The 19,547-nt window shown below is 46.1% G+C and overlaps 1 protein-coding gene across 2 annotated transcripts; it reads right to left on the bottom strand.

Annotated features, from left to right (window-relative positions):
* Positions 1-7,265: 7,265 nt before the first annotated feature.
* On the bottom strand, positions 7,266-12,142 carry LOC147869114 (uncharacterized). Of its 2 annotated transcripts, none has more exons than XM_087326594.1 (2): positions 12,051-12,142; positions 7,266-9,492 (listed from the first exon to the last, which is right to left on the bottom strand). In XM_087326594.1, exon 2 carries the CDS (start codon positions 9,356-9,358, stop codon positions 7,475-7,477), a length of 1,884 nt encoding a protein of 627 aa, XP_087182720.1. In that variant the 5' UTR covers positions 9,359-9,492; positions 12,051-12,142; the 3' UTR covers positions 7,266-7,474. The 2 variants fall into 2 exon arrangements, with proteins under 2 accessions (XP_087182720.1, XP_087182719.1); XM_087326593.1 differs by lacking the exon at positions 12,051-12,142 and adding an exon at positions 9,817-10,485.
* Positions 12,143-19,547: the final 7,405 nt, after the last annotated feature.

Below are 19,547 nucleotides of genomic sequence, written 5' to 3'. Positions count from 1 at the left end.
GGACGGTGTCGGACGACGACGAAACCGACAGAGACGGCAATGGAGTCCGCAATGGAGGCAGCCGGAGCAACCGAGAGCCGAGGAGCGGCCAAAGCGACTGGAATAGCCGACCAGTGGCCGGAGTGGCCAGATAGGCCCGGATAGAGACGGAACCGGCCAGAGCGATGGCGGTGGCTGAACAATCGACGACCGGATCGGAGATGACACTGAAACGAAGGGCCAAACAGACACACACAACAACAAACGAGGCATAAATGGACAGAGACGACAACCGGTCGGAAGGAGATACACCAATATGTAGATGGAGACAACCGCGGATGCAGGACCAGAAGGACAAGCAATCAAAGAGCGGTCGGAACAACGATGATGATGGCAAAACAAGGGCAGCCACCAGAAAGGAGCCGGTTGCGGTCGAGGCGGGTGAAATGCACAGAAATGGCCGAAATGCAGCCGGAATGGCCAGAGTGGCTGAAATGTGCCCAGAAAGGCTGGACAACTGACGCCAAAACAACGGGCCGGATAGTATCGGTGACAGATAGAGGAGCGGCGACAACCAACGGTCACGAGTGGCCGGTAGACGACAGAGACAACGAAATGGAGATAGTGACGGAGAGACCATGGAATGAGAGAAGGAACTAGAACACACAGAGAAGAAAGTAGAGAGTATAGAAGAGAAGGCAGAGAAGGCTTAAGACAGAGGATGGAGAAAAATGAGCAAGGAAGAGGAAGACAAATACAGAAGAACAACAGAAGAAGAGAGGAGAGACAGGAAGGCAAGTAGAGAAGCGGGAAAAGAAAACAGAAAGAAAGAGGAAGAAGAGGCAAGAAAAAGAAAAAGACAAAAACGGAAAAAAAGAGGGAAAAAGAGAACGATAAGGGGCATTCGAGGAGTTTTGAAAACTTGAGGGCATTCGACACCGGCATGGCAACGAAAAGGAGTTCGAAGTCGGGAAACCGGTGCTACTATTCCAGACACGGATGGGGAACATGCCGGGAAAGTTGCGGTTTCGGTGGACCGGACCGTTCTGGATCACCAAGGAGTACAATGGGTCGTATCAGCTCGGCACGTTGTCTGGAGATGTCATCGGCAAGTGGGCAAATGGGTTTCGGCTAAAGCCGTATAAGGGAAATATGCCAGCCAACCCGTTCAAGCAAAACCCGGAAATCCGGCAAGATGAGGAACCGACACCGACAGACGTTGTTGAAGATATTCGGACCGAGGAAGAACCGACACCGATACTGACAAAGACTATCCCAGAAAACCGACAGAAGGATCCGGTATCCACACGAACCAACCCGAACAAATCGGGGGGGACCAGCAAATGACGTGGTCCAAACAAACAAAGAAAAATAAATAAATAAATAAATAAATAAAAATAAAGAAAGAAGAAGACGTGGGCAAAATCGACGCGAATCATAGTAATGATGGGGAGATCACAAGAGGTGGGAGCGCCACCATGCAACGAAGAGGCGCCATGCATTAAAGAAGGACGTGCTCGTACTTGCTATTTAAAGCATGGAATGTGGGCACTCACACGCGGCAAACAAGAAAGGACATACTAATTATGGCGGGAGAGGAACATGAGCGGGAAACGAAAAAGGGCGGCTCGAGGCAAAAGCCACTATATAAGACACAGGCCTGCGAAGGACTCACTTTTTACGAATTTTCCTACGTACAGGCGCAGAAGCACAGAAGAGCGATCCGACGCACAGAGCACACACAGTCCGATCCCGAACAACAGGCAGCAGAAGAAGAATTCGAAACAATGGTACTGACGGAGGAGGCACGCCAATGGATGAGGGAGAACGGGTTAAAAGGATTGCTGCGGATCGCCAACGCTCCACCACACGCAGAACCAGAGCAGGCGGCAGCATCGATCGATTTATCAGAAATCACGGAAGGAGCGGTGCAGGCGCTCACGGGGATAAAAGCAGGAGGACTTCAAACAATCGAAAACCCTTCAAGTGAAATCCTGTTCGAATATTTTGGTGAGTACTCTATCAGCAACAAGGCGTACCGAACACAGGGCGGAGAGAACCTGCTGTTCGGAGAAGTGGCCCGCGCCATGATGGAATACGGATTCGTGAATCCTCGTCCCCCGGCCATAGCCAGGTACGGGGCAGCGTTCTTAATAGCAGCATACGAAGGATTACAAGTAGACTGGCTCCATTTCATAACCGAAGGATTGAAGGAGGCCATCAAGAATCTTGTGGAAGGAAAAATGCCATGGGCCGGGATAGCACAATGGCTAACGGTGTTAGTCCCACCGGTGCTCCCCATCACACAAAAGAAAAGAGGTCGGTAGGAGACGACGCCGAAAAAGGTCACAAAGCGCCGACAGATCTTGGAGAAACACACCCCCGGATGGACCCAGCAAGATGCAGAACAGCGGGGGGAAGGACCATCCCGACAGCAACAGGAACCGGCAACAAAGGCAAAACCGGCAGGTAAAGGCAAAGGGAAATCGGCCGAGGAGGAACCGGTAGCACGCAAACCAATCAATATAACGCTGCGACGGCCGGAACCGGAACCAGAGGTCTTTATACAAAAGGTCCGCCTGGTAGCCGCACCGGAGGAGGAAGCTGAAACAGAAGACTCATCCGAACCACTGGTAAGACTCCCAGCAAGACAGGGTCGGGAGAGACGGGCGAAAGGACCGGCTCCACCAGTTGACAAAACTCAGCAGAGGGCGCAAGGACCACCTCCAATAGCCGAGGCGGAAGCAGTACCGGAACCCGTACCGAGGGAAGCAGCACCGACACCGGTTGCGCCGGACTTCAGAGAACCGGCCATCCCAGAGAAGAAGAATGAACAAGCGCCGGAGCCAGAGAAAAGGCCAGAAAAACAGCCTGAGTTAAGTGAGCAAGGCCACCCCGACACAGGAAGAACAAAGCCACAATGGTTGAGATGGCTTTCGGAGCAGTTATCGGGAGTAGCGGACCAGTTAGAGAAAGAAGAAACGTGTAGTCAACAGCTGACGCATACAACAACTTAGGAGTTGGTCGCGCTCCGAACACAGATCGAGGAAATGCAAGGGGAGTTGTTGCAGGCAAGGGAAGGAATTCAACAAGCACAAGTTGTCACCGAGCCGGTCGGGACAACAAGGAAGCAACCAGAACCGGAATCGGAACCGGTAGCCTTGCAAACCGGCCCTGAGACCAAAAAAATAATAGAAACCTTACGAGAGGAGTTAAAAGCTCAGGAGGCATTAAGGGAAAGAGAAAGGGAGCAGCGGAAAGCGGTGGAGGACGACAGACGAAAAATGGAAGAAGGCCTCCGGAAAGGTCGAGCCACTAATGACCGACTGCAAGAAGAAAAAGAGAAGCTGCAAAAGGAGAAGGACCGACTGCGTCGACATGCCGAGCAGGAGATAAAACGACTGCAGGAAGAACTCCGACAACAGAAGGACCGGGACGATCGGTTACGAGCTCAGGCAAACCGACGCCTGAAGCAGAAGACAGAGGACTTCGACTGTCTCTACCGAGATCACAAGCAGGCCGAGTCGGACAACAAGAAACGGGCAGCAGACTACGACCGGCAAATAGAGAAGCTGAAAGAACAGCTCAAAGAGACCCGATTAGACCTAGCTAAGGCAATAGATGAGGTCAGTGCCAACAAGGAAGCATTGTCGGCGGAAATAGCCCAAGCGACAGAGAGAAGGAAGGAATTAGAGGCGCTAAGGCAGGAAAAGCTGGATCTAACCAAGATCAGGAATGAAGAAAAGGAAAAATCGACCTTCACGATCAGCAAACTGCAAAGTACCTATGAAAAGCAGAAAGTGGATTACGAGGCCCAGGCTCAGATAATGGCCGACATTATAAAACGGGCAAGGAAGGAAAAGCAAGAAGCTTATGCGCATGCTAAGGCGGGGGTTGACCGGATCAAGCTCATCATGTCAGGATGGAGTACCCGAGTTCAGGCAAGCATCAACGAAAGTACGGAAAAGCTATGGAAGGAGTGGTCACAACAGGCAACCGAGCTGCAGACACTCCGAGCGGATGCCGAGAATCGGAGGAAGACCGGTGACAAGTTCTACAAGATGGAGCCATTTTCGGAACCGGTTCTCTCCGAATCAGCGCGCTTCTTCCAGCACTCACTTTCCCTGTGGCCTTTCTTGCCACACTACCAGCACTCGGCGATGGCCTTCCCTTGTCGGTTCTCATCGCTTCGACTCCCCCTGTTTCCAGAGGGTCCGGAGTTGCTTTCGGCATCACTTCGGTGCCATCTTCCTTGATCTCGTCGGCCGCTTCCACTGCGTACCGACTCGCCTCGTCCGCCACGACCACGGGGCCTTTCTCCCTCCGTGTACAACATCTTGTTGTCGGTGTGCGTGCTCGTCGACGCACCCGCGTGGTTCTCCTCTACCAGGAGCATCGACTGTAAGTCGAAAAAGGACGGCGTATTCTCCCGGGTACACACAGCCGTTCGGAACGCTCCGAACTTCGACGCCAAACCTCCGAGACAGATCTAGACCATCTCGCTCTCCTCGATGTTCACCTCTATGGAGGCGAGGGAGCCACAGATATCCTTGATCTTCGAGGTATAGTCCGCCACCGACAAGTCACGTTGTCATAGGTTGCTCAACTCCTGTCGGAGCTGAAGCTTCCTCGCTGTGGTGCTCACGGCGAAAATCTTCTTCAGATTTTCCCACGCACCCTTCGGCGTCTTTGCATCCCGAACATAGCTCAATAGTTGTTCGCCCACACACGACGCGAAGCAGTACAATACCCTGCTCGCCGATTCCTCCCACGACAGGAAGTCTCTGTGTGTCGATTCGGGTGCCGCATCATGAGCTCCTTCGACATAACTCCAGTAGCCGTGCCCAAGCAGGTACTAGTGCATCTTGTAGGACCAAGACGTGTAGTTGGTTCTGTCGAGCTTCTCTGTTGGAAGCGAGCTCGCCATGCCTCTATCCATCATTCTTCTCGTTCTTCTTCGTCAAGCCGTGTCGGCTGCAGAGAGGTTCTCAACCCTCGCGCTCTGATACCATGTAAAAAGTAGCGTGCGGAAGCAGGTATTAAGACCGAACAGAAGGAAGGAAACTCAGGTTTAATGGAGAGCTTGAGCTTACACGGTATACACGGGAGAGACAGAGAGAGTGAGAGAGAAGACACAAAAACTATATTCAACAATAATACTCAGTCTGTACATAAGACGTGCTCAGAGAACACTTTTATACAAGTCCTAGAAGGACTGACCGAAGTACTGACAGTACTTCAATGCTCATTGAGAGCTCCTACACTAACTCCCAAATATATTCCTCACGGAATATCTTTCCTAACGACCTCCCGGTTTACGCACTCGGCCTAACCGATCGGTCCCAACTGATCCAGTCCTCGGCTTCTTCAGCCGATCTGGCCGATGTTGATCTTGTCTCTCAACAAGAATCTTTTTCAAATTCTCCCAGGTGTCTTGAATTAACACCATGCCTCCTTCGGCGTCTTTGCATCTCAGATGTAGCCCAACATCTAGTCGTGCACACATGACGCAAGGCAGTAAAGCAATTTGCTTGTTGCTTTCTCCCAAGCCGAAAGGTCCTTGTGTTCGTTCTTTCCATCAATATAACTCTAGTACATGTGCCCGAGTAAGTACTGGTACATATTGTGCTCCCAAAATGCGTAGTTGCATATGTTCAACTTCTCTGTTGGAAGAGCAGATGGTACATATTTTTGTCTAATGGTTGTCGATTACCTTGTCTGTGTCAATGAATGCCAGATGTAGAGGATTTGTCCTAACCCTCGTGCTCTGATACTATATAAAAAGATATGGAAGCTTGTTGTCATAATCGGCTAAGCCGAATACACCAAATATCATAGTAAGACAATTAGGTAAAACACAAAGATGGAGATGGAGATGAACATAGAGTGAGAGAGCGAGAATACACAGAACACAAATTCAACTACAAACTAGAAAATAGATGGAAAAGAAACGACTATCCTTCCCAAGCTTGTCTTGTGTAAGACAATGGCTAGCCATGGATCCTTCATTTAACTGACATCCATCTCAAAATCTAATTTCATTTTAGTATGTACTACCAATTCTCCCATGTTGCCACATGCTTTCAACATACCATAAAATGTCATCATCTTAGGTAAGAGACCTTGCACAACAAGCATTCGAGGATAGAGTTGTATAGCATCCTCATTCCTATCATGCACAATCTAGCCCAATAACATGGCAGGCCATTGTACCACATCTGCAACCAGCAATAAATCATCAAAAAGCTCTCGGGCTTCAGTTATTGCTCCACATTTACGGTACCAATAAAAGCATAATGTTATCTTATTCCAATCCTTCTTTGTTATCATCATCCATTTTTATCCATGGCATCAAATATCATTGGAGCATAATGTTACAGACAGAAATAATGTTATTGGATAGAAGGAATGATATGTGCATGCAACCAATAAATGGAGAGTCTTTTAGAAAAGCACATCCATCAAGGGGGCCTAGGAAGAAGTATAGGTATGAGGCCTACCTATAACACATTACATCATACAAGGTTGAAGTCTTCAGCCACCGGTGGTGCAGACTAGGCTTTCACCTTTCGCTCACGATATATCTTGTTACCTATTCCAATAAACTAGTCATCCTAATATCCATCAATATGGGATTTGGAGATAGGTTGATTATGTCTTGATCATAGCTCAATGGTGGTCAAGAGGATCAAGTTCTTCTATCCGGTCTGTTCATCTTTCGTTTATTTTATTTGGCCTATTGATCAGTGATAGATTCTTAACACCTACGAGTACAATAAGAGGTCCTAGTGTTTTGTTGGTTGACACCCTTGCAAAATTCCTAATTACATCATCCGGGAGATTGCTTCTCATACTCTAATAAGTGGGACGGTAGTTGGTATTTGTGAAAGTACCCATAAAATAACATTGGTCTACCCAAGGATGCATCAATGACAGGATATGCCTTGCCTCACCTTCTTCCATGTGACATCCCTTTGTTACTCATCCCTAAGAGATTTGTAGTTCCTACCTAGGAAAGAGATATATACATATATAAAGAGTGAGAGAATGACAATGAATGTATGGACGTGGGATTTCCTATTTCCAAGTCCAATTGTTTGTCTGTCTACACCCATGCAGATATGTATTGAATGCAAAAACTGATTAGACCGACATTCAATACCAAAGAGACTATCCACATTGGTCATTTACATACAAAATATGATACAACGACCACATCTACGTTTGAAGTCCAAAACAGAAGAGCACATAGGAAAAGATTCAGCCACACCTAGTTCAGGAGCTGTGTACCGACGACACGACAAGACCAGGGAACACAAAAAAAGAGGACATTTTCACTACATTCAAAAGAGACATTACAACAGTCGTTTGACATAGCTTTGGTTACGTGGAGAGGAGAGGCATGCAAGCATGCATGCATCGTACCATTCATGCGAGGAGAGGAGAGGAGAGGAGACCAGGCAAGGGAGTATGATATTCATAACGTCTAGACTAACTAACCACCGTTTCGGCAATCCGAAGAAGAAGAGGAAGAAGAGGCGGCGGTGGTGGTGGCGAGCAGGACGTACGCCCTCCCGCTACCTCTCTCCTTCTTGGAGAAGAAACCACCCAGAGTATTGAAGAAGACCTTCTTGGATTTGGAGGTGGAGGAGGGAGGAGAAGGTTTACTAATGATGGGTCTCCTGGCAGGAGGGGGAGGCATGTAGGGGACATTGAGTACGGGTGGGACCACCACCCGGGCAGCACTCGGCCTCGACCTCTGCCTCTGCCCCTCTCCACGGAGCGCGCTCTTGGGCCGCCCCAAGCCGACGCCCTTGCTGCCTCGATCCAAACTCCTTATTGCTGCAACCCTCCCTCCATTTGCATATGTTCCTCTCCCAGGGCTGTTGTTCCAAACACCCCGCCGTCTTCCAGGACTTGATCTCACGAAATTCCGTGAGGGGCTGCTGTTGGGAAACCTTCTCATTCGCCTACCGCCATCATCGGCCCCCAGTTTGCCCGAAGGCTGGGCGTCATGACGACGAGGGCGAGGCGAAGGCAGGCCTCCAGTTCCAGTAGCACAACATTGGATCGTCTTGGCAGTGGGCAGCGGTGGTAAGCCCTTCCTGCCAGGGGCAGCAGCCACAGCCGCAACAGCACTTGGAACTGAAGAGAATTGCAACAGGTCGTCATTTGCGGTAGCAGGGGAGTTACTGCTGTTGGCAGTAACTCCCACAGGCAATTCAAGAAGTTCGTCATGGCTGGAGGCAGTGCAATAAAAGCTTTGCCCTGGGAGCTTGTCTTGGGAATTTGAAGAATGATGATCGCCCACAGAGCTCTCCCTTAGAGGCTGTACCAACGGTGCACGGTGGCTGCCCATGGTGTCTATGCCGGGAGTAGGCAACAGGGCGGAGTTCGTAGTTTTGCCTTCGCCAGAGGAGTTGCTTCTCTTGGGGAGAGAGGGATAGGCCGGGGGCGACTTGCTCTCCCCGGCGGAATTGCTCCTGGAGAACGGCCAAAACGACTTGGACGTCGAGACGCGACCAGTCGACGAAGTAGCAGCTCTGCTGCTCTCCCTTCGCACGGCGGTCGACGCCAGCGGGAGCTGCATTGCCGTTGAGCACGTCACATCATCATCACCATGATCCTTGGAAGTCGAGCCTTTCCTAAGCTTGAAGAACTCCCCGAATTTCCTTCTTTGGTACCTCGCCGTTGACAATGATGACAAGGGCGACGAGGACGAGGATGCTGCTAATGAGGGCCGGAACAGGGAGCAGGCTGCCTCTATGGACGTTGATGCGGCTCGGGGCATGTGGCACGCACCTGCATTCGCCTCTGTCGTAGCAGGAGCAGGAGCAGGCATCTCTCTCGCAGGCGAAGAGACCCGGGAGTGAGAGGAGCTCTCACATGATGATGATAATGATGATGATGCCCTCTCTGAGGAGAAGGAGTAATTGTAATTGCCCCTCGAATTCGCAACTGTCATAGATACGCTTCGGGGTTTGTCCTGGATGCTTCTGGACATGCCCAACAACGTCGTCGTCGTCGTCGTCTCAACATTCCCATCATCATAGCTGCACCATTCCTGCGGATAGTGCGCCATCGATGAGGTCCTGGCGTGACCTCTTCCTGCGATTGAGTGCCTTCTTTCCAATGGGAGGAGCTTTCCATCGCAGAAAAGCTCATCGGGAGAGAGCATCAGACAAGTAGCGTGCGGGCGGGGGAGCTCCGAATCGTTCAGAAGATTTGAGAAACCGAATGAGAAGTCCTCTTCTGAGATTCCAAGCTTCTCTCTTTCTGTCTCTGACGTAAGCTCCATCGGCATCTGAATCAGATCATGCGAGAAAGAGAGTCGAGGACAAACCCAGCTGCCGTCCATAGGATTAATGCTCACGTCCATTAAATAACAGGGCAGACACAATCACTCCGTCAGAACTCAGATATCCCTCATGTACTTACTTACTTACTTGCTGCCCAATCCGTCCAATTATCATCCTGTCTACGACTGGAGGCTAGCTTGCGTTTCGTTCTGCCCTGCAGAAAATGCACAAAAAACTTTCCTGAGATTGATCGGCTGGACTTTGCATTCACAAGGCTGTATTGCCTGGACGCACATGCACATACACAACAACCAATTCATCTTACATGCGCGCTTATTATACATGTGAGGATTTATTTATATGTGTTTCGTATGTGTATCTATCTATCTATGATTGCATGTTAGTGTATGTGTAGGACTGAAGGAGCCCTGCAGAATGGTGGTACATCTTGTAAAGGACTTCAATCATTACAGTTAAGAAGCGATAAACATCATGGACCATGACTATGGATGAAGAGAGATATATAATGGAATATTACCCAGCCAGAGCCAGGTCCTGGTTCATAGAATACTTGGTTGTTGGAAGGATGCCTGAAGATTTATTTGTAATGATGAAAGATCACCAAGAGGTTGCGAGAAGAGAGGAAGAGGAAGGTCTATGAGTTCTGCAGGAATAATAACACCCTCACATTCTTGAAAATGAGGAAAGGGAACTAACTGCAGAGAGGAATAACCTTCACTAGAAATGGGCTCTCTATCCATATATCTATCAATCTATAAAAACAGAGTAAACAAGACGTAACGCCAATTCTAGGCTTTCCAACAATTCTTAGAGAAGAGCAGATTAGAGTAGGAACAAACGACAGAGATATGGTTTCTCTCTCTCTCTCCCTCCTCTTTCTCTCTCTTTCGTTGTCTCTCTCTATCTCTTTCTCTGTGTCTCCATCTATCACACTACCTTCTGTCTCTCTCTCTCTCTCTAGAACTGTACAAACAAAGCTCTAAAACCCAGTATCTAGCCTCAATCTCAGGTTTAATTTGTGCATTCAAGGAGAAGAACAGACGAGAAGTGGATTCAGAAATGGCGCTCTCTCTCTCTCTCTCTAGACACCAACAATAGCCTCAATCTCTGGATTAATTAGACTGAAGCAGGCAGAAGAGACAGATAATGGGCCGGCCACTCTCAGCCTCTCTCTCTCTCTCTCTCTACACACACATTTATGGATATGGGGGTCTCCACCACTCTCTAGAGATATGCTCTCATCTCTCTCTACATTCGTGTACATACACTCTACATTCACGTACATACATATATCTGGCTCTTTCTCTCCCTCTCTCTCTCTCTCTCAAAGTGTGTGTTTAATTTGTGTAAATGCTCCATTATTATTATCCATGTTCTTCCAATGCAAAATGCAAGCGCATTAGGTTTACCCCCCCCCCCCCCCCCCCCCTAAAGTTAAGAGACACATCCACGCAGAAAGAGAGAGAGTAGTGGGGAGGGGAGGGGCATGGCAGAAACGTGACTCTTGAAAAAGAGTAGTAGTAGTAGTACAATTATTATCAGTAAATATATTCACAAAACACACATGTGGGGTGGGGGTGTGTCTGTGGGTTATCAATCCCTTCACTGACAAATATATTGGTGTGGCCAATTCTCATGAGCTCTGTGTGTGTGTGTGTGTGTTCTATCTATCCATCTGTCGCTTCACTGACAGTCTCAGACATGTTACTTGGGTATGTATGTATGTATGTGTGTGTGTTCCTTCAAATGTGAAAGAAAAAGGGGTGCAGGACACATAGTAAGTTGTAACTCTACATTCCACACACACACATTCTCTCTCTAGTCTCTCTCTCTCTCTCTCTCTCTCATGCTTTAAAAAGAAAGCCCTTCGGTTTTTACCCTGAGTGTACTGGAGGGATTGGGTTCTAAGAAGAGGAATAACAAGTGGGTTGGATTATTTTTATTTCCGATTTGATTGAAAGAGGTAGGGAGCAGAGACCGCAAGACACGCACACAAGAGAGAGAACGAGAAAGACAAACGAGAGAGGGAGAGAGACGGGGTACGGAGAGCAAATGATCGTCCAAATGAAGCTGATCAAAACCTTTCAGCTAAAAGGCTGATTAGTTGCCCCAATTTTTGTTAATCTCAATCATCTCCCCACCCCCTCCAATTAATTAACTGGCACGGTCTACATCTTGAGTCTTCAGATGAGATTATCTCAATCCTGAAATCTATCCACTTCATTCCAAAAATAATCAGAATAAGCAAACCACAATTTATCGCCCCAATCGACAGCTAATTTACCCATAATTTAGTTGTCCACTATCATTTGTTTACCTATACTGAATGGCCCAATATTTCTCGGGCCAGTTTTTTTCCCCCACAGTGAATGATCCAATTTCAGTACTAATCCAGATATTGCACACCACTAATTTGGTCAGTTCGGCTATAAATCAATCATTAAATCCCCACGACCTATAGCTCAATTTTCAGAGTTATTCCAGTTAATTGATAGCAACTAGTCAGCAGGGTTATTCGACTCTCATAAATCGTTTCATCCATAATGTATCACCCAACTTTGATACACACTCATGAGATCTATGAAAAATCGGTCCGCTACTAAACCAACATCTTGCTTACAGTTCATCAGCCTATTCCACACAATGAAACCATTTATTGATAGAAATCAGATTAACTAAATATCCGCACTCAATTAAGATGGAAGTAGGTTAAATTCTTCAAGAAAACATCAATCAAGAACAAAATCTCACCCTTCAGGAAAATCCATTTTAGAAATTAAAACGCCGCTGAATGGATGGAATAATTCCGATGAGAAAAAGACAAAGGAGCTCTGATTTTCCGATTGCAGGGGAGGGGGGGTGAGGGGGGATTTCGATAGACCTAGAGAGAGAGAGAGAGAGAGAGAGAGAGAGAGAGAGAGAGGAGAGACTTTATGTATGTAACAAATTTGAATGAAGGAAATCCTAGTTTTATAGGAGGTTTTCCTGGGGTTCTTAACTGCAACATTCAAAAGAGAAGAAAAAGCAGTTGGGCTGCGATGGCTTCAATTGGTAATAGGGAGATGATCATCATCAACTGTTTGAACGTTTTCAATCTGTTCATTTAAACTGGCAGAGTTTTATGATTTCCAATCGATTGTTCATTGATGGATATGAATAACAATGAAATAAATGAACATTTTATTGACAATTATTATGGGAAGTAATAAAGAAATAAAATGAAAGACGAACTATTCATCGATTGAGGATGAAATAATAAATTGCCAAATTATTTGCAACCACCACATGACCACATGGAGAGAGAGAGAGAGAGAGAGAGAGAGAGAGAGAGAGAGAAGAAGAAGAAGAAGAAGAATTAAATTTGGAGAGATTGGAATGGATGATCATGGGATGCGATGCAAGAAGAAGTGAGATGGTGTTGAAGATGGGAGGGAGGGAGATATATGTATATATATATATATATATGTTCACCCACTTTCATATATGTACATACATACATACATACATATGTACTTGGCGTCACTGGATTCTTCCGACTGCCCCCCCTCCCACAACCACTTTCCCTCCCTCCAATCACAGTAAACACACACGTCCACCAAACTAACTATGTACATACATACATATATTTAAATAATAAATAAATGGAACCCATCCCGTCCCCGTCTTCTTCTTCGGCAGCCAGCCAGCCAGCCAGGTAACATATAACATGTATATATCTTGTACCCAACTACGAAACGTCATCAACTTCTTCTTCTTCCTTCTTCTACAGATGGGGGAAGGATGTCGCACTTTAATCGATGCATAAACATACATGTATGTATGTATGTATGTATGTATGCATGTATGTATGTATGTATATGGTAAATGAAGCCCCGGCCCTCCACCTCCATATTGCATCCACCCCCCCTCCTAAGTCATTCCTTTTTTTTGAAGCTGCGGTGTGTGTATGTATGTACATACTATGCATTATGCATACATACATATGTAGTATAGGACTTGTCACTTAGCTCATCGTCAGTTTATTTTGGTGTCATTATGAAATGAATGGACGTGATGGATTTGGCTCTCGTACGAAAGAAAGCCTTTTTTTATGTCTTCGGAAAACAGAAACCCGGAAAAAGGACTCCTTTTTTTGTACTGGCCCCAAAAACACCACCACCAACACAACAGTAATAGTACTACTACTACCACTACTATGCGTGTGTTAAGCAAGCCCACAAGGGCTGCGGATACACAGTGCACTCACTCACACACAGTAGTATGACGAAATAAAATCACTAAAAAACAATATATATCTAGCTGCTAGCCAAATATATAAATTGTTACTAAACATGGTCATTATTGTCATGTGAGAATTTTGTTACATACATAATAAAAGAAACAACTTCTATTGTTACATACATGGACTAGTTAAAACCTTCCATTTGTCTCTTTGTACACACATACTAGAATTCCTAGGAATGTTGTTGGAATAGGCAAGTCGCTTCGAAGAAATATTTCTTATAGTTGCACACTATTCACTGAGTCAAACAGCTATTGGGTTTGAATTGAAGAAATACTATTTTCTTATTGTATCATCCACACACTACTATAGTACACAGTTAGTCAAATTTCTAACCGCTCCAATGGAGTCAATAGTATATCACATACATGTTGGTAATCGTGAAAAGAATTGTGATTACATTATAATGATCTTCGCCCCCCCATTGATTTGAGTCCATGAATTCTTGATGTAGGTTATCGAGGCAAAACAAGCATGATGATAAAGCTTGTTTGTCCTTTGCAACGTAAAGGTTGTGGGTTCAAGAGTGTTTGTAGTTTGAGCTCATGGTCTACAAATATGGACTTCTACAAATATGGACTCAAGGTTTTTGTGATGTTAAAATTTGAAGAGACCACATTCCTAACAATTTCACATTCAACAACCCAATGGTTTCTAATTTCAAATTTCCAAAAATCCATTTCATTACAGACTATTTCTTAAAGCTTTGATGTTTGGGAACGTATGAATGCAAGCTTTTAGTTGTGAGATCCTATTGTATAGCTTTGGAAGTTCACTATCCAAGGGTCTCCTATACTTATCCTTGTGTGTGTGTGTGTGTGTGTGTGTGTGTGTGTGTGTGTGTGTGTGTGTGTGTGTGTGTGTGTGTGTGTGTGTGTGTACACATATGGCTTTATGAAACAATCATAATAGAACCTTCTAATATGGATTGTAAACAATGTCGGTAAGTTGGGTGTGTTATAATCAAGGTCCACTCAAACAGTGACACGAGGATTTTTGCAAGAGTTAATCAAAGTTGTCGATCACAAAATGCTCTACTTGTAAGTTTGTAACATTCTAAAAGTCTTCATTGTGAGCTTCTTCAAAACTCCTTGCATCTATGTAAATGCATGTAGATATATCTCTTTTTCGCAACCCTAGGTTTTCTTATTTAAACGAATTAGGCTTCATGTTCCTAGTTTTCATGTGTCAACTACATGCACACTCACAAATGTCTTCTCCGTTATGGCGGAATACAAATCTCTTTTCCACAACATAAGGGTTGTGACCAATAACATTCTGTTCATAATAACATTCTATTCATAACGCTTGATTGTTTATGACCCAAGGTCACAACCCTAGGTTTCACTATTAAAACAATCAGGCCTCATGTTCCTAGTTTTCATGTGTCAACTACATGCATGTTGGCAAATTTGATCTCTCAAATACGGTTAAACAAAATTTTGTTTCCACAACATAAGAGTTGAAATCAATATCATTGTGTTCATAACACAAGGGATGCATATTCATATTAGGGATTGATGCTAGTGTTGACTCTCTATTTATGATCAAGTGTCCTTTCACAATAATGGAAATGTTGATCAATTTTGCATATTGCATTGCTCATATACACATTCAAAAAGTATTTTTAATATATTGCTAATGAGGGCATTACTCTCAAGGCTCACTTTATCCTTTGTCATGAGATTTTTATGGGTTTGGAAGATGTGTGTAATGTAACCCAAAACACCCATATAGGAGTTTTGTGGAAGCAATGTCCTTCAATCACACTGTTAGAGTTATGATCTAAGGTAAGCATATGATAAGGTTAAAAGATAGATAGATAGAAAGGAGAGAGAGAAAGAAGGGTGTTGATCCACCCAACCACCCTCGAGCGAAAGGATCGAGACGGACTCGAGCCTCGATTGGCGTCCCATACCACCGTCGTGGCGTCGAGTCATACCTGGTGCTGGCGCGCTCGCCACAAGAGTTGACCCACCACGAAACAGAGTCTCGACGTAGTCAAGATATGAAGAAATGAGGGTAGCTAGGCCTCATTTTTATAGCGATACCCAAGGCCCCCCAAGCAAGTTCACACTGGACCTAATGGGTTGTCTCAATCCCGAGGATTAAAAGTAATCCTCCCCTTCTTTACAGTCTCCACGTGTATAGAATACTACGGTAATTCTCACCACGGGATATTATATGGGCATGCCCGTAACATACTCCCCCCTCTTTAAAACATTGCACTCTTGCAATGGAAAGTTAGGGAAGTTAGTTCCAAGAGTATTTTCGCGTTCCCGTGTGGCATCTTTGATAGATTTATCCATCCATTTAATTTTATATTCTCGGATTATTTTAGTACGCAGATTTTTTGTTTTAACATTGAGAATTCTTTCTGGTACATGTGGTTTAGAAGATAATTCTTCAGAAGTAACCAGAGTTTCAGTTGTAACTGTATTGTCGCAAGAACCTAGAAGTTCTTTTAGACGACTTTCATGAAAAACTGGATGAATTTCAACGCCATCGGGATGAGCGAGACGATAGGTTGATGAACCAATGTGTTTGAGGACTTGAAAAGGTCCACAAAACCGTGGGGCTAACTTAGCGTACTTACCTGTAGACAATGTCTTAGAATTGTGAGGTACACGTAAAAATACCTTCTGTCCAAGGTTGAATACACAAGGTTTCCTATTATGATCGGTGTAAAAACGCGCTCTATCTTGAGCTATTTTTATATTATCTCGTGCAATATGCAACATATCTTGCATATCCCGAAGAAAGTTTTGCGTACTTCGCAACTCATCATGATGTATATTAACATCAATTGGGGCTCGTGGTTGAAAACCATACATCAACATAAAAGGACTATATCCCGTCGATGTATGCTTGGAGTTGTTATACGCCGTAAAATAATACGTTGTGCGGAAGCGTGTGCGTAAAACATAGAGTATACAGTTCAAAGGAATAAGACAATTCGGTAAAACACAGAAAACGCAGAGATGGAGATGGAGATGGAGAGAGAGCAGACAACAGAAAACTCAGATTTTAAAATGACACTCTGTTCTGTCAGTATACACCGTGCTCAGTGAGCACCTTTTATACAAGCCCTGACAATCAGGCTGACACAAGTACTGACAGTACTTGACACTCATAAATGAGCCGACTACACAAACTCCCAAATTTATTCCTTTCGAGGAATATCTTTCTAACGGCCTTGCGGTTTACGCACCGCTACGCCCTATTGTGTGCACAGTTTTACGTACCCAGTTTACGCACTGGGTTACGCACCGATTACACACCGAATGTTGAGCTTGTCTCTCAACACACCCCCTCAAGCTCAACTTGAGGTTCTGTCCGTTCTTCCGGATCTACGCTCCAGTTCCTTCTGGCTTCATACCTTGCTCGTGCTCCTCGACCTGTTCAATTCCACGCGCTTTGAGCCTTTCGGTTGGCTTGTCTGCTTGTTCAGCCCTTCTCAACTCCCTTGCTATCGCGGTGTCGGCGCGTCCTTCGCTGCCCTTTTCTCCGCATGGCCTTCAGTTGATTCAGCGTAACCAAATCGAACATTCCGATTGAATTCCGCATTCATTTGAATTGGCTGTCTCCAATTCGTCTTCAGTCTTTAGGCCTTTGACTACATCAGACCACGTCTTGGTCTTGGCCTTTACGCCCTTCTTGGCTGTATATCCTCCTGATTTAGTTGTCCTCGGCTCCTTCTTATGATTGCAGCCCTTGTTTTCTTCTTCGGCTTCTTCAGCCGGTCCGAAATCGAATTCTTCATCCGATTCCTCATCATGGTCACTTCCGCCGTGATGAACAACTCCGCTCCTTTCACGCTCTTGCTCCTGTTCGTCTTCCTTTCTCCCCCTCAAGTTTGGCGTGTCGAGGTGACGCAACCCAAGCTCACCCGAGAAATGCCACAACTTGTCGAGACCAAGAGGCTTGGTGAAGATGTCGGCAACCTGCCGATCAGTCGGAACATGCACCAGTTCGACTTCACCTGAAAGGACTCGCTCGCGGACAAAATGGTAATGCACCTCAATGTGCTTTGTCCAGGCATGGAAATCAGGGTTCTTTGCAAGGTGGATACTGCTGAGGTTGTCACAAAAGATCGTCGTCGGATCAAACACCTCTACCTACAGATCCCGTAATAGCCGTTTCAGCCAAATGACTTCGCACGTAGCGATAGTCGCCCCTCGATATTCGGCCTCCGTGCTTGACAGTGCCACTGTCGGCTGCTTTTTGTTGCTCCACGTGATCGCCGCACTTCCTAATGAGAAGGTGTATCTGGATGTGGATCTACGATCACTGGCGTTTCCGACCCAATCAACATTCGTGTAGCCGACTAACTGTTTGGCTACACCTGCTCGATATAGCAACACCATGTCTTTCGTGCCGCTGACATATCACAATATCCGTTGCGTGCACTGAAAGTGTTCGGCCGTAGGCTGTGACATGAATTGATTGATTAAGCCGACTGGGTAGCTAAGATCCGGCCGAGTAATCGTCAAATAGATAAGGCTCCTGACAATATGTCTAAACTGTGTTGGGTCACACGCCTTTCTCGAATCTTGGCGAAGCTTTACGTTTTTGTCCAGAGGGGTCTTGATGGGCTTACAATTTGCCATCCCGAACTTGAAGAGCATATTCAACGTGTAATGATGCTGGCTGATCAATATGCCTTTGGGGGTACGGATCACTTCGATCTTGAGGAAGTAATGAAGGTCTTCGAGATCCTTCATTTCAAACGATGCCGCAAGCTGAGACTTCACGCGGCGGATTTCGTCAAGGTCAGCACTGGCGATGACTAAATCATCAATGTACAAGAGCATGCTAACCGGTCCATATTGACCTTGCCGAACAAATAGAGAAGAATCCGATTTCGACGACACAAACCCCATCCTACGCAGATGTTGCGTAATCTCTGCGTTCCAAGCTCGTGGGGCTTGCTTTAGTCCATATAAGGATTTCTTCAATCGGCAAATTGCCAAGGTGTTTTGTTCGGTTAGAAATCCGGGGGGCTGTACCATGTACACCTGCTCCTCAAGATCACCTTGCAAGAGCGCGTTCTTTACATCCATTTGATGTAAGTGCCACCCCTTTGCTGCTGCTATGGCTAGCAAGACTCGCACGGTAGTCATCTTCGCGATAGGCGTGAAGGTCTCGTCATAGTCCACACTGTGCTTCTGTGCGTACCCTTTCGCTACTAAACGGGCCTTGTAGCGGTTGACGGAGCCGTCCGTGTTGTGTTTCACTTTATACACCCACCGGCAACGAATCGGCTTTACACCCTTCGGTGCGTCAACTAGGTCCCATGTCTCGTTCTGCGTTAAGGCGCACATCTCTTCCTCCATCGCGGCACGCCAATTTGCGTCCATCGCCGCTTCTACATAGCTCTCTGGCTCACGCACTTCCGCCACTCGTGTCATGTACATGTAGTGGTGTGCCATGTACTCATTATACCCATATCTCTTTACGGGGTTTTTGAGGTGGGTAGATCGGCGTAATTCGAGATTATCCGATTTAGTGACCTTCTCAGCTACTATCGACCTCTTCCGTGGAGGTTCTTTTTCAGGTGGCCCGTAGTCAAACTCACTCCGATATGACTGGGCACCGCCAAAGTCGTATTCCAACATTTTCTTCTTGCCTTTTTCCTTGCGCGTAAGTCGTCTCCTCGGCTTCCTGCGCGGGGAATGCACGACAGAGTCTCCATTACTTGCTGTTTCATCATCTGGTTGGCCATCTCGGCCCACCCCCTCATTTGGCCCGCTTAGCCGAAATAAGGTCGAACTCTCTCTCAGAGATCAGACATCCTCATCATGCGGAGGCATTTTAGCCTCGCTGATTTCTTCTTCAGAAATCGGAATGGAGTCATGAGGTTCTGGAGGAGAAGGCAAGTACCACGAAGCGAACTCATCAAATACGACATCGCAGCTTACGCATACTTCCTTTGTTTGGGGGTTATAACACTTATACCCCTTTTG

Source organism: Azolla caroliniana, unplaced genomic scaffold, assembly GCF_043228905.1.
Source record: "Azolla caroliniana isolate FFs.n. ecotype wild unplaced genomic scaffold, voAzoCaro1.0.p SCAF_1, whole genome shotgun sequence".
Taxonomy (NCBI): domain Eukaryota; kingdom Viridiplantae; phylum Streptophyta; class Polypodiopsida; order Salviniales; family Salviniaceae; genus Azolla; species Azolla caroliniana.
The sequence above is the reverse complement of the archived record's forward strand: the minus strand, read 5'-3'. Positions and strand labels throughout refer to the sequence as shown.

Excerpts from the sequence above, each read along its gene's own strand:
- LOC147869114 (XM_087326594.1), bottom strand. The coding sequence starts at position 9,358 with ATGGACGTGAGCATTAATCCTATGGACGGCAGCTGGGTTTGTCCTCGA.